At 49.6% G+C, this 13,343-nt stretch overlaps 1 protein-coding gene across 3 annotated transcripts; it reads right to left on the reverse strand.

Moving 5' to 3' along the window:
* Nucleotides 1-1,848: 1,848 nt before the first annotated feature.
* On the reverse strand, nt 1,849-13,038 carry cdca2 (cell division cycle associated 2). Of its 3 annotated transcripts, none has more exons than XM_015342101.2 (15): nt 12,673-13,038; nt 11,956-12,067; nt 10,490-10,681; nt 9,382-9,518; nt 8,743-8,887; nt 7,663-7,856; nt 6,937-7,036; nt 6,578-6,760; nt 6,231-6,469; nt 5,302-5,365; nt 4,986-5,171; nt 4,734-4,810; nt 4,281-4,364; nt 4,021-4,186; nt 1,849-3,675 (listed from the first exon to the last, which is right to left on the reverse strand). In XM_015342101.2, the coding sequence occupies exons 2-15, from the start codon at nt 12,017-12,019 to the stop codon at nt 2,543-2,545; spliced, it is 2,964 nt and encodes a 987-aa protein (XP_015197587.2). In that variant the 5' UTR covers nt 12,020-12,067; nt 12,673-13,038; the 3' UTR covers nt 1,849-2,542. The 3 variants fall into 3 exon arrangements, with proteins under 3 accessions (XP_015197587.2, XP_015197580.2, XP_015197576.2); XM_015342094.2 differs by having other exon boundaries at nt 1,849-3,672; nt 7,645-7,856; XM_015342090.2 differs by having other exon boundaries at nt 7,645-7,856.
* Between the last annotated feature and the right edge of the window lie 305 nt (nt 13,039-13,343).

Consider the following 13,343-nt stretch of genomic DNA (forward strand, 5'->3'; position numbering starts at 1 on the left):
TACCACTCTTACGTTCTCCTGAGCTTCTGCATGAAGTGAAAGCCTTCAAATGCTAAATATATTGAGCTGTACATTTGAGCTGTTGGGTAGATTAAGGTCTAGTCCTAGTAGCTTGTGCTTGTTGCATGGAAATAAACCCATTATGTATTAAGAGCAATAGTTTCAGGAACTTAAAGTGCTGCAGCGTCTGTGTGCAAAGACCAACCAACATCTCAAGCACTTGGTAAGTAGGTAACTTGGTAGAAAACCAGGAGAAGCTGATGAATTTAAATTAAAGCCACTGTTAAGAACTGCGTTGGAATGAAAATACCAGCCCTGACAATGGTCCAGGACTGGAACTGGACCTGTCTGAAATAACTCCAAAATTGAATTAGAATCTCAAGAGAATTACAAAGGTAGTAGGTGAACTAAGTCTGAGGATACCAGCATGAAAGGGCTTTGCCATTGTTGTCTGAAGGACTCCTCTATACTGGTCCAGCTGAACTCAAAGGTAATTGAAATAATGAAATAGTCATTTCTCAGGTTCAGGCAGCATATGACTTTAGTTAAGTAACTGATAACTCAGATGGAATGAAGACTAGAAGTGATGCGAGTGCTCTCTCGGCACTAGATATGGGAGCTATTGTCTTAGACCCTTAGGTTCAAAAGAAAGTTTCTCAAAAGAAATCACCCTTCAATCGCCAATATTTAAATTTTTCAATTGCTGGCAGCTGTATCACCCTGCAACTGGGAACCCACTGGAGCTCAGCAGGTGTGAGACTGGCCAGTACCTGGATGGGAGACCTCCTGGGAAAGCTGAGGTGGCTGCTAGAAGAGGTGTACCCTGGTGTCCTGGCCAAATTTCCCCTGGCTTTACTGGTCACAGCCTCCTTACAGTCCCCATTTATGAATTAGCTTCATCACTGTCTCCTCCCCACTGATACCTGGTGGCTGCCGTTGCATCATCCATGTGGGTGCTGTACAATGGTGGTGGTGGAGGGAATCCCCATTACCTGTAAAGCATTTGGGCATGCCCGGAAAAGTGCTATATAAACGTATGGAATTATTATAAGATATTGAACAATTTCATTGTGATCAGTTAAATGGGTGATTTGTTAAATGAAGTAATTTAGAAATCATTTGGAATAAGTTTAAGGATTCTGCAGGCCTCAAGGACCCAAATTCTTTTAATTTAGCAGACTATACTGTATGCTTAACTCCTCAGCAGCCGACAGACTTCGCCCTTTTTTAAAAGCAGGAGCAGGGTCGGAGAGCTCTCTTCTGTAGAGCTCCAAGTCCCAGCAAAAATAGGAGACCGCTTGGTCCATCATGCTAATTCTGTAGTTTAATGGCAGAGTAAATCCAAAATTGAATCCATTTTTACTGTGTAAAGAAGTGTTACTTCTCCATCAGAATAGGTGTCCAGTAAGCAGATGTTATCCTGTCATTGCTTCACTGCGTGGGAAACCAGGGTAGGGCAGGGGCCTGTCTGGATCTCTTATGGTTTTATATTCTGGGATCAAATCTCTCCCGTCTTCCATCTTCCTGGCTGAAGACATTTTTCTCATTTTAACTGTACCAGCACTGATTCTTTTTGTTGCATGTGCACCAAACCTGAATAGTATCAGTTTTGTAAGCACTGCTACAGCTGTCACTGTTTCTTGAACGCTGCAAGTAGCAGGAGACAAGTCTACAGCAGGGCTGTCCAAGTCCACACAGGACTTGTGTCCCAGTCGTGCTCTTAAACTGCTGCATTTGAACACTTGCAAGTTATATTTCTATTCTTACAGTGCACTTAAGTTACTATAAACTAGTTTAACCTCCAACACATTTAAGACCAGAGAAGAGATGAAACTAAAAATGAACATATTGATTTGGTTTTTTTTTATTAATACCAAAAGCCAAACAGCATTTTTTGTTTTTACCAAATAGAACATGAGCTGAATTGTGTGTTCAGTTTAAAATTTCAAAAATAAAATTCCCCAAATGAAAACAAGCTGTCGAACTTTACACAAATTTTGGGGGTTTTAAAAGGCACAGTCAAAAGCCTTTTCTTGTTCTTTTTTCAGTTTATATAGATTTTCACCCCAGGAACACTGCATCAAGGTTCCCTGGTTAACCTGTTCCTTAGTGTTTGGTTTTAAAAAAACAAAAGCAGACTGATTCTTAAACAACGCATGTCGAGGACTTGGTAACCTGGTAATAATATCCTCAGAAGGGTTCTGAGCGCACTGCACTGAGTTTTGCTGCTTTGAAGCAGTTTAACAGCTGCCCCCTTGAGGACAGGAGGAAAGCTACAGTCTTAATGTAGCTCTGACAGCTTGGCTCTCCACCACCCCACTGTGGCCATAACTGATGGGTGGACACCTTAAAAACTGAGAAACCGAAGAGAAAGAAACACAAAGCCCAACCAGAGATGAAGACACTCGTACTCAGACACAGGGACGGGCAAGACACGCGATCAGACGAGAAGCTCTGAGATTCTGCTTTAGCTCCTTCACCGACGAGCGACTGGGCATCCCTGACTTGGCACAGAGGGCTATGTGCACGGGCAGCGTGCTCTCTATGGTGTTTCTGTCTCCGCAGCAGGCTGCCGCCCGTGCACTTTGCGGCTTCTGCGGCGCAGCGAGTAGCAGTGGCCGGCGTCGGGCGAGGAGCGGGGCACCCAGCTCAGGCCGGCGGCGTCTGAGTTGCGGCGGTTTCGCATGCTGCGGCGGACGTGCTCCCTGGGCAGGGGCTTCAGCACCTCCTCGATCGAGATCTCCTGCTGCCAGGGCGCCAGGGCAGGAAGGGGCCAGCCGAGCTCCACGGCCGCAGGCGCCAGGCAGTCTCCCCCCGCCCGCTCTGCGGGGGTCCCCGCTTCCTGGGGCTGCTCTCCCCCTTCGCCTGCCTCCTCTCTGGCCGGGAGGGGCAGGCGCACACTCCTGCGGCCCCGGGACCTGCCCTCCGTGTGCTCTGCAGCCTCGCCGTGCGTGGCACCGTCCGTCTCGGGCGCTGGCAGGGCCTGGCCCTGTGGTGCGGGGGTACCAGTGGCATCCCTGGCCATGTCATCGCCGTGTCTCCTGGCATGCTGGGCTTGGGGTGCCGAGTGAGCTGGCAGGCTGGAGACAGTCCTCTCAGGAGGAGTGCTAGGCTCCACCTCTCTGTCTGAACTGACAGCTGCCTCAGTGTGTCCAATCTCCGAGCTGCTCTCTGCCTGAGCCCCTAGACTCCTGCTACCAGGGCAGCCTTTTCTGCCACCCTTCGGCCTCCTGCCTCTCCTCGGCTTCCGCTCTGGCTGCGCATCCTCCAGGCACGCAGCGCCGGGCAGCTCCCACGCCGGCTCGTCCGCTGTTTTGGACTGAGCAGCTGGGTTACGCTCTGCTGCATGCTGGGTAGCGGCTGTGTGCAACAGCAACCCTGCTCCAGCTGCGTCCTCCTCTCCAGCAGAAACGGGCGCGGGCTCTTCCGGGAGCACAGCTGCAGCATCTGTGCTGGCAGGAGGACCTGCAGGACCCTTGCCGTCTGCCTCCTCTGCGCGCTCCAAACTGCACTCGGGTGGCTCAGGGTCTGCAGCCTCAGCAGACATCAAGGGCAAATGGCCGCTGTCAGCAGATTCCTTTCCGTCGTGCCCTGCTGCTGCAGCACTGCCCACAGAGTCTGTGCTGGCCGTGTCCCCAAGGGGAATCTCAGGTGTCTCCCAGGTGCCTTCCCCTGCTGTAAACAAGTACAAATCATCAGTTCTCGCCTAATTTAATGTTGAACTTGCCATGATTATTTTCACTGTAGGCAGGGTTCTGTTCCTCAAATGTCTAGCCCTGCTCTTAGAAATCTCCAATTCATATTTTAAAAGCATCTTCAAGCACCGGCTAAGACTATGTTGATCATAAATAGATCTGATCTTGTGGCATTCCACGACTCAGAGAATGCTGTGGACTCTTTATCCTAAATCCTGCCTCCAGTACAGGGCTCGAAGTCCCACTGACAGCTCAGGGACTGCAGCTCGGGAGTATTACGTGACGCAGTCAGTCTGAGTTATTCTGGCGCTCTGCTCTCTCTCACCTGAGTATGGCAGTGCCAGCTCCTCGTGGCTATTTACGGAAACACAGCTGCCACTAGAAAGCCTCTCGGTGATGGGGCTCAATGAGGGATTCTTGGAGGCGTAGTCTCTCTCCCCGTACAGCGAGCGATCCACCGGCTTGCAGCCCCAGCGCCGTTTTGCAGACTCCTGGAGACAACGCACACTCGGGTCAGTGCTGCATGGCCTTGCGCACAAGGGGCCCTGCCGGGTGGGCACACCGGGCTGCACCGCACACACTCACCTTCATCTTCCCAGAGGCGCTCTTGGCTGCTGAGCGGCTGGTGCTAGCCCTCCTGGGCTGTGTGTGCTCCACCGCGGCTGGCTTCTGTGAAGAGAGATGGAGACATTCTAGAGGCCCAGATTTCACAGTCGCACTATTCCTACAATCTGTTTGGACACAGCATGTTAACTACATGTTCACAAGAACACTTCAAATACTACTTATCAGTACTCCGAGAGTACTAGCAAATTGGCGTATTTAAGTGATTCTCTGGCACCATCACCAAGCTAAGAGTTCATCCTTGCTGTGCAAGAATATTAACCCATGTTAGAGCAGGTGCCCAATTTATTCACATCCTCAATGCAATATAACAAAACCAACTTATCAGTTCTGGATATTGCAAAATCACATTTGTCCAAAATACTGCAGCTTTCAGTGGGACTGCAGTGTTGAGTATTGGAACAGCAGCAGTACCTTCCTCTTCCTGCCGCGGGACTGCACTGGAACCCCTGTGCTGGTGGGCTGCTCTGCTGGTGGGGGTGGCTCTGTGCCTGGGGGCGATATTTAACAGCAGCTGCCGTGACATGAGCAAAACAGAGGACCGGGTGGTGGTGGAGCAGCAGTGAGAGGAGCAAAGGAGATGAACAGAGACGAGGGATGGAGAGAAAGAAAGAAACATGGAGGAACCGAGCTAGAGAGGTAATTACAAAGACTGTCAGATCACACCTGTCTCTGCCTGGCTATCTTCCACTGCAACACCATCCAGGGCAGGAGGCTGGGGCTCATCACAGACAGTCTCATCCTGGAACGTCACACCCGTCTCTGGCTGGCTATCTTGCAAAGCAGGGAGTGGGCCAGCAGCCTGTGGCTCGTCACAGACAGGCTCATCCAGGAACACAAGAGGGGCTATGCCTGGCAAGCAGAAAAAAAGAAGGGGCTGTCGATAACCGCAGCTGACAAAATAAGAGATTGGCTGGTTACAACTAAAAACAGAGAGGCCAGCCGAGAGACTGCCGAGAGCACACTGACAAAGGCTCTTTACCCAAGTCCTCCGTCTCTGAGCTGGGTTCGCCCCCCTGGGGGGCGCAGACAGGGGTTGCGCTCACCTGCAGAGGAAGAACAGAACTAAGCATCAGTCCAAGGCATTGCAGCACTTCCCTACAACACTGACAACCTGAGCAATTCACAACAATTCATACTCATTTGAGAGGTCAGTGCAAAGACAAAGTCATTTTATTACAGCAGTGGAATACAGTACAATGTAAATAGTAATAGCACCCTACACAAGCATTCTGCTTTACTACAGTCCCCACTGTAACAGCACTGTCCTGCTGCACTTTTACTACAGTCCCCCACTGTAACAGCACTGTCCTACTGCACTTTTACTACAGTCCCTACTGTAACAGCACTGTCCTACTGCACTTTTACTACAGTCCCCACTGTCCTACTGCACTTTTACTACAGTCCCCCACTGTAACAGCACTGTCCTACTGCACTTTTACTACAGTCCCTACTGTAACAGCACTGTCCTACTGCACTTTTACTACAGTCCCCACTGTCCTACTGCACTTTTACTACAGTCCCCACTGTAACAGCACTGTCCTACTGCACTTTTACTACAGTCCCTACTGTAACAGGACTGTCCTACTGCACTTTTACTACAGTCCCCACTGTAACAGCACTGTCCTACTGCACTTTTACTACAGTCCCTACTGTAACAGGACTGTCCTACTGCACTTTTACTACAGTCCCTACTGTAACAGCACTGTCCTACTGCACTTTTACTACAGACCCCCTACTGTAACAGCACTGTCCTACTGCACTTTTACTACAGTCCCCACTGTAACAGCACTGTCCTACTGTACTTTTACTACAGTCCCTACTGTAACAGCACTGTCCTGCTGTACTTTTACTACAGTATCTCATTAGAATTCTAGAGTGCTGGTATGATCCTGTTACACTATGTCTTACTTCAGGGATGTCGAAATCTAGCTCCGGCAGTAGAGCAGGTAGCCTTAGAGGAGTCTTCTTCAGCACAGGCCGGAGACGGGATCCCGTGGAGGGGCTGGCAGGGGCAGGCGTCCCCCCTTTTTGCAGGGGAGTGTTAGGGGGCAGCCTTTTGTCGAAAAACTCCGGGGACAGAGGCAGCCCGAAGCGCACCCTCTTCTTCTCTCGCCGCGCTGTGGAGCCGCCCAGCGTCTCCGTCTCATCTGCACCAGGAAAGAGCGACCAGTGAGCAAAACGGGGCAGGCACGTCCAGCGAGGCCCGTGCGCTGGGGGTTCTCTACACGATTCAGCCAGGGCTTGACCAGCCTCACCTGGGCGCGCTGCCTGGACAGGAGTCAGAGCAGGGAAGGGGACAGGGGCGGGCCCTGGGCAGCGGGTGGCCTTGGACACCAGGGACGGCGAGCGGAAGGGGCTCTGCCACGGCCAGTCCCCCCGCGCGGCTCCCTCCTCAGCGACAGTCCGACTGCTCCCGGGGGTCTTCCAGCCGTCACGCTCTGCACAGGAGAAACAGCCAGCGGTGACTCCCCGGCACACCGGCTCCAGAGCGGCACTGCGCCGCCGGAGGGGGACGCATCAGTGCACGTTTCAGGAAAGACACCTTCAGGTCAGAAAAGAAAAATGACGAGCATTTCAGGCCAGAGACGCCTGTGGTGACCCCACACGTACTGACCCGAGACCGTGCTGCCGCCGGCCCCAGCCCCGCTCCCCGTCTCCGCTCGGGCCGGGGTCTTCCTGACACGGGCTCCTGACTGGCCCGGGGAGTGCGCAGCCTGCGGGGAGAGGGGGAAAGGAGGCCGTCAGGCTCAAGCCCTCCCAGAGCCTGAGTAACAACCCTGTGAATTTCTGCCTAGTGAGAAAAACAAACTAAAAATGGTCATTTTGTTTCAGCACTACGACTACCAGCTCATAAAACAAGAAAATGGATTAAGCTGCCAGGGAATGGGAGTGTAATTTAACGCATCGTCTCTCTCCTGCTTGTCATGATACACCTATACAGCGTTTTCCATTCGCTGGTTAACACAGGTCAGAGGCCAATTGAAAACCCATTGGACCAAGGGAGAAGACTGACAACAGGGAGCAGCCTTAACATACAGATCGGGATTCTGATGCTTCTGCTGAACTCAAATGACCCCCCTCCCTGGTTCAGGAGTCCTGCCCCTTGCTGGGGAAGGGCACACAAAGCGCAAAGGTGAGTCTCCATGCAGAACTGGACAGCTTATTGTTAAGAGGGAAAAAAAATGGGTCTGGGGTTCTAAACCGAATACACATGTGTCATTGGGTTTGGGTGAAATTAAGTTACAAGAAGGATGACGAGGTGTCTAGTGTTTTGCCACAGTGGCCCTGTGCAGAAATGCAGTGTACAATGCGCACTGCGCACCGCGGGCAGGTCGAGCACCTCCTCCTCTTCCTCGGCGAGGCCGGCGCTCCAGGTGCTGGGGCCTCTCCGGTAGGGGGTCCGGCCCGGCGAGCGGGAGTCTCCAGCGCCGCCTTCCTTCATGTCGTCTGCGCGGGTGTCCAGGCGCTGGCGCTTGGGAGAGGGCAGCATCTCCGGGAGCCTGTTCTCCTTTCCCTGCAGCACACCCTTCCCATCTGAAATCAGACAGCACAGTCAGGCTCGGATACCACCGGGAGAGGAGGCACAGAACTGCAAAGCTCCTGCGACAGGTCCCAATGTAAAAACACGATCGCAGGTCATGCTGGCACTCTGCAGAAATATGTATGTACAAAATAGACATGAAACAGTCCCCAGTGATACACACGCCCTTATACCAGATACTTCATGGGATGCACAAACACTGATTCCTTGCCAGTTTAAAAAAAACGCAAAACCCTGGAACTCTACCATACTGATCAAGGCAGAACAGGGAAATCCATATTCCTAGAGCCTATCTGAAGTTGGGCTTTATGAAAGCAGGATGAGCTGTACCACACAAAATAGCTTCCCTCAAACTGACTACCGCTGGAACACAGCAAGAGAACGCTCCCCCATAAGTGTACTAAAAACTGACACTTGGAATAAAGAATTCAGTTTAGTAAATGAGAGCTTTAAGGCTGCTGGCAAATTTCACCTCACCCCCAACACCCTACCTTTTATATTTCTGAATGTACCTAATGCAACCAGAAAAAATCAAATGCAGAGACAGAGAGAGAGATAGAGAAGGACATTGCTCAGATTAAACCCAGTTTGTATAGAAACCGATTGCTGTGATGTATGTTGCCACTGTATTGCCTCTGCAGAGCTGAAGGCTGTGGCCCAGTGGGACAGGAACTGGTTCCCTGCTGAAAAACGGTCTGTTCTTCCAGAACAGAGAGAAATAGGACAACAATGTCTATACAACACGAGTGAAACAGGTAAGACATCTCAGCTATACACAGGCAGGCCATGAAAACCACAACAGATGCTCTTGGTTCTAATACTCATTGGATTCATTGTTAATGACTCTGAGAGCTTTTAAATTGTGGACAGTGATCTTACTCTGGGTCTCCTTCAGGTCCTCTTCCCCTCTCTGGTCTCCCAGCTGGGGCTCGGTCTGGTCGGTCTCATCAAGGGACTCTAGGCAGCTCTGGAAGGACTTCATCTTTTGGTGCAGCGCGGAGGAGTGAGGAGAGAAGGGGCTGGCCTGAAGGTGAGGACACGAGTGTGTTTCAGTCTCAGGGCATATAAACTAATTATTTGTATTTATTTTTAGATAAATGCAAACCACACAGCCGTGCAATAGCACCTGGAGAACTACACTAACAATCGGTCACTCCTGCTTTCTGTGATATTAGTTAAAAAGAAATGCCAAAGCTTTTACAGCAGGATACAGCTGAGACCCTGAGGCTTTGCTGAATTACTGTTAAATATTCACACTAGTGTACTCACTAAAGAAAATTCTAAACAGTCACCAGGTAATAAATAAATGTAGCGCATTTAATCTGCTTATGGCCTCGAAACTAAAGTTTTCACATTCAGTACCACTTTAAACACTTTTTGAAGCTCCACATTGTTTCAATGCAAAAATGCATTAATGTACTTAAAATATCATATGCTGTTTATGTTCTAGTCATTTTAATATTAGATACACAGCAGCCTGTGAAGTCTCACTAGGCCCTGCACCCAGGCTGGTCAGACCTGGTGAGGGCTGGCCTTGGACGGGTTGGTCCGTCGCTGCAGAGCGATGTAGCAGATCAGGGAGTTGGTCTCGGGGGATCCCCTCACGCCAATGGTGGACCTGCGCCTCGCCTTCAGCTGGGACAATCGAGACTTATCTGAGGTGGGGGGGGGGGTCACAGGGACAAAGAGAGAGGTGGGAGGATGAGCACAGAAATAAAAACCGCTTACTCAAAAATAAGTACAACAGAACGAGGAATCACTAGACTGTCACAAAGTGATTCAAAAGGAAATTAGAAACCCTGGTATGAAATCAATTAGAAATCCAGGTTGTGAGGGGAAAAATGGGAAGTTTGATTTGACATATGTTCTTATTAAGAGCACAGTTTGCACTGATGGGAAAGAACATGTAACAAACGGAAAAACACAAGAAATTAAGTGCATTGTCCCCATCTTTATACCATCATCAGCAAGGATAAAGCTGAACCCTTGACTTGAATCTTGCCCTCATGCAGGACATCGAAAGACTGAGAGAGTTCGATTCACCGAGCTCCAGTGTCAGTTTCAGCCCAGCTTTCCGTGTTCTTCCACAGAGGGTTTAACGGAAGAGACCAGTTTTTAACACAGCGAGGCCAAGCTACAGCGTACAGTAACCTGGCCGCGGAGATGTAACAGTAACAGTGCAACCGAGCGTCATCACTGTTACAGTACGAGACTTTTAACTACTGCCACATGTGCCAAGTAAAAGGTATGTTTGTAAATGGGAATATAAATCTCTTAGCAGATGTCCATGTGTAAAAGGACTCAGTACAACGAGCATGTTCCTGAAACGACATCGCCCCCTCGAAACCTAGACACTGGAAGACTCCTGCAGCAGAGGGCCGGGCTGTGGCATTGTTCATGCTCGGAGCCCGCGGGTGACCGGGATTGGACCCCCACACGGGCATAGCACAGCTGCTCGTTACATACTGCATGGAAAAAACACTCCCAACAGCGCCAATGTAAGGGGGGCATCTGCTCTGTACGCCAACAACTCCTGGGAAGGCATTCAGTCCTGAAGCAGCCCATCCTGAGCAGAAGACGAATCGTGGGCACGAGCCCAGCTGCGGCACGCCCCGTTTGTCCTCACCTCTGCCCTTCGAGGCCGGCACGAAGCTCTGAGAGCTAATCCCCATGTCCGCCGGGGTCAGCTGGGTGAAATCGAGGGGCGGGGGGGTGCTGTACTGCCCAAGGGCGGGCTGGGGGAGCGGAGGGCAGTGGGCCGAGAGATCCCCAAGGCGCCCATCGTCCTCGTGTGGAGCTGGAGGGTCGGCCTCCGCACCTGCAGCACACAGCAACACCACCGGTCAGTTCACTGGCACAGGGAGGGGAGTGGTACCTCATCGGTCACTCGGACCCCTGGGACAGCGGGCACAGCGGACAGGTCACGCTCGTCTGTCTTTCCGAGACTGTTCACCCCCCCGCACACACTCTCCAACTCCTGAGCCGCAGCTGGATCAATTCAAGAGAAACTGCAATGCTATTTTAATATCTCAGGGTTAGAAAGAATCAGCATTGACGAGTGCACTTCAAACTGCAACACCGTAAATGGTAAAAACCTCTAATTTACATCACAAAACAGACAATATCTCCAGGTATCCGCAGCGCCATATTCTGAGACTCAGAACAAGGCAACAAGACTTCCATTGACAGGATCGGTTCTATTACACTGTAAACAAGCAGGCTAGTGAATACACCTCTTTCAATCCAATAGAAATATTGCCTTTGACTTTGAGATGGTTTTGTTAACAAATACTACTTACTTGTTAACTCTGCATGCAGATCATGCTGGAACTTTTTTTGTGGCAAAATGTCTTCTGCACAACCTGTACTTATTCACTCACACATCACATTACATGAGTGAGTGAGTGAGTGAGTACAGTGACTAGTGAGCAGGAAGGGCCACTTCACGTCACAACTCGTGGGAACTCGAACTCTTGCTCATGGTGAGACCAGGGGTTTGCAACAGCCTGGCGACTTACAGTACTTCCACAAACTTCACAGTTTTACGCTCAAGTCTTAATTTGTAAAATGTCCTACAACGTCAATGAATTTATTTTGTTGCCCGAGAAACTGGGACTGCAGTTCCCCTTGAACCACACAAACAACGTGACGGCACCGCTTATTGCTCTCCAACTCTGGAGTCTCGCAGGGTAGCTGCCATCTTTACAGCAGGCAGGTAATCAGGCACTAAGACTTAGCTAATGACACACACTTGCTGCTTCAGTTGTCGATATAATATAACTGTATTACACACATGCACTATTACTTAAGCTGCCGCCAGCAGGAGGGTGTTATGGATCAGGGTCAAAATGCCTGATAAAAGCTTGTTTCCACATGACAACAAATCCTAGCCAACAGCAACAGTCAACACAACTATTGACTAAGGAGAGCATCCACAGATGTATACAAGCAGTCCACATGCACTAATGCAGCATTCGTGAGAGTAAAATCCACTCTTCTTTATTAGCTGTCTCATACAAGAGCCTGCAGCTGGTCAGCCTGGGTAAAAGCAGTCTGACCGCTGTCTCTGCGTGAGGTCACACTGGTACTTACTTGAAAGCGAGGACTGGTTGCATGACGGGGGTAACTGGACAGAGCACGTCAGGTCAGAGGTCATTCTGCAAACACGCGGACATTCCACAGCAGGCTGCGCTAGAGCGATACACTGAAAATAAAAATGTAATCCTGACTTCTTAGTTCTTTGATACTCCAAGGGCAACAACTACATTTACTGCACTGCTACATTCACAGCTATTAGCAAAAGAAAAGGGCGAGGTGTTTCATTTTTGAATACTATTAGAATTATTAAGGACACATCTGTAACTACCGGTGTGGCTTCTACTACATTCACAGCAGGACGTCACGAAAGACAACACAGGGCCTATTCCTGCTGTAGAACAGGATTGAAATCAGGGTCGCTGCTCACATAAATATATCACACAAGATGAGACTCAACAGACGTGATGTTCGCTCATTTTATTCCAAAACACAGTTACAGCTTTAGTTTGAAAAACTCCAAAGCTTTTATGAAGCATTTGAATTTTGAAATGCAGCAGGCCAAATGCATATAAGGGAAACTCATTCACAAATTGTGCCATTAACTGCTTTAGCATACATAATCGAACGCGCGCATCAACAAGTAAGGCGTGTTGGAGAGAATACAGGGTTCTCTTTACACGCTGAATTATTGTAACAGTAGCGGCTTGCACAGCTAACTGCGAACTACAAAAACAACGCTGTATTTCGTGGCGTGAAAGAGAAGGCTCCTACCTTTAAAAACGCAGTTCGGTTTTTCAAAAAATACGATGCAAATAAATTAAACCAAATAAAATAAATACAACCAAGCTCCTCGACGTTTACCGATCACACAGGACACAATTCAAACTGCGCTCCAGCACTCCTTACACCTCCGCATGATCAGTATCCCTCCGCCATCGCAATAATACCTATCGTGTTCTCGCTTCAGAACAAGGGAGAAGAAGCCACCTACATCCCTAATTTACCCTTTTACAAAATATGTGAGGTTTACGCCAGTGTGTTATAATAAAATCATTTTTAAATAAGGTCGATAGCGGCCTATTTCTTTTAGTTTCATATGTTCCTCAACGGAAACCCACTGTTGTTCCGCGGCTCGCGTCTGCTCTATTACCCGGAATTCTTGCTTACAAATTATCCAATCAGATAGCGAAGTGAGAGTCACGTGTGACACGGCTAACCAGTGAGATGACAGGAGGTGAATTTGATATTTTAAAGAAGTACTGCTCTCTCTACAGTGCGAGATACAGTAGTTCAATGGCGCAGTGTGGCATTTTAATGTACATAACCTTAAAAGTTGGCCCATCAGCCTCTTTTGTTTGCTAGTGTGCGGCCCTTTCTTGAAGACCAGCAGAGAATCAGCTTCACTAAGGTGGTTTGGCAGTTTGTTTCATACTCCCTCTACA

The sequence above is a fragment of the Lepisosteus oculatus genome, chromosome 2 (genome assembly GCF_040954835.1).
Source record: "Lepisosteus oculatus isolate fLepOcu1 chromosome 2, fLepOcu1.hap2, whole genome shotgun sequence".
NCBI classification, from domain to species: Eukaryota; Metazoa; Chordata; class Actinopteri; order Semionotiformes; family Lepisosteidae; genus Lepisosteus; species Lepisosteus oculatus.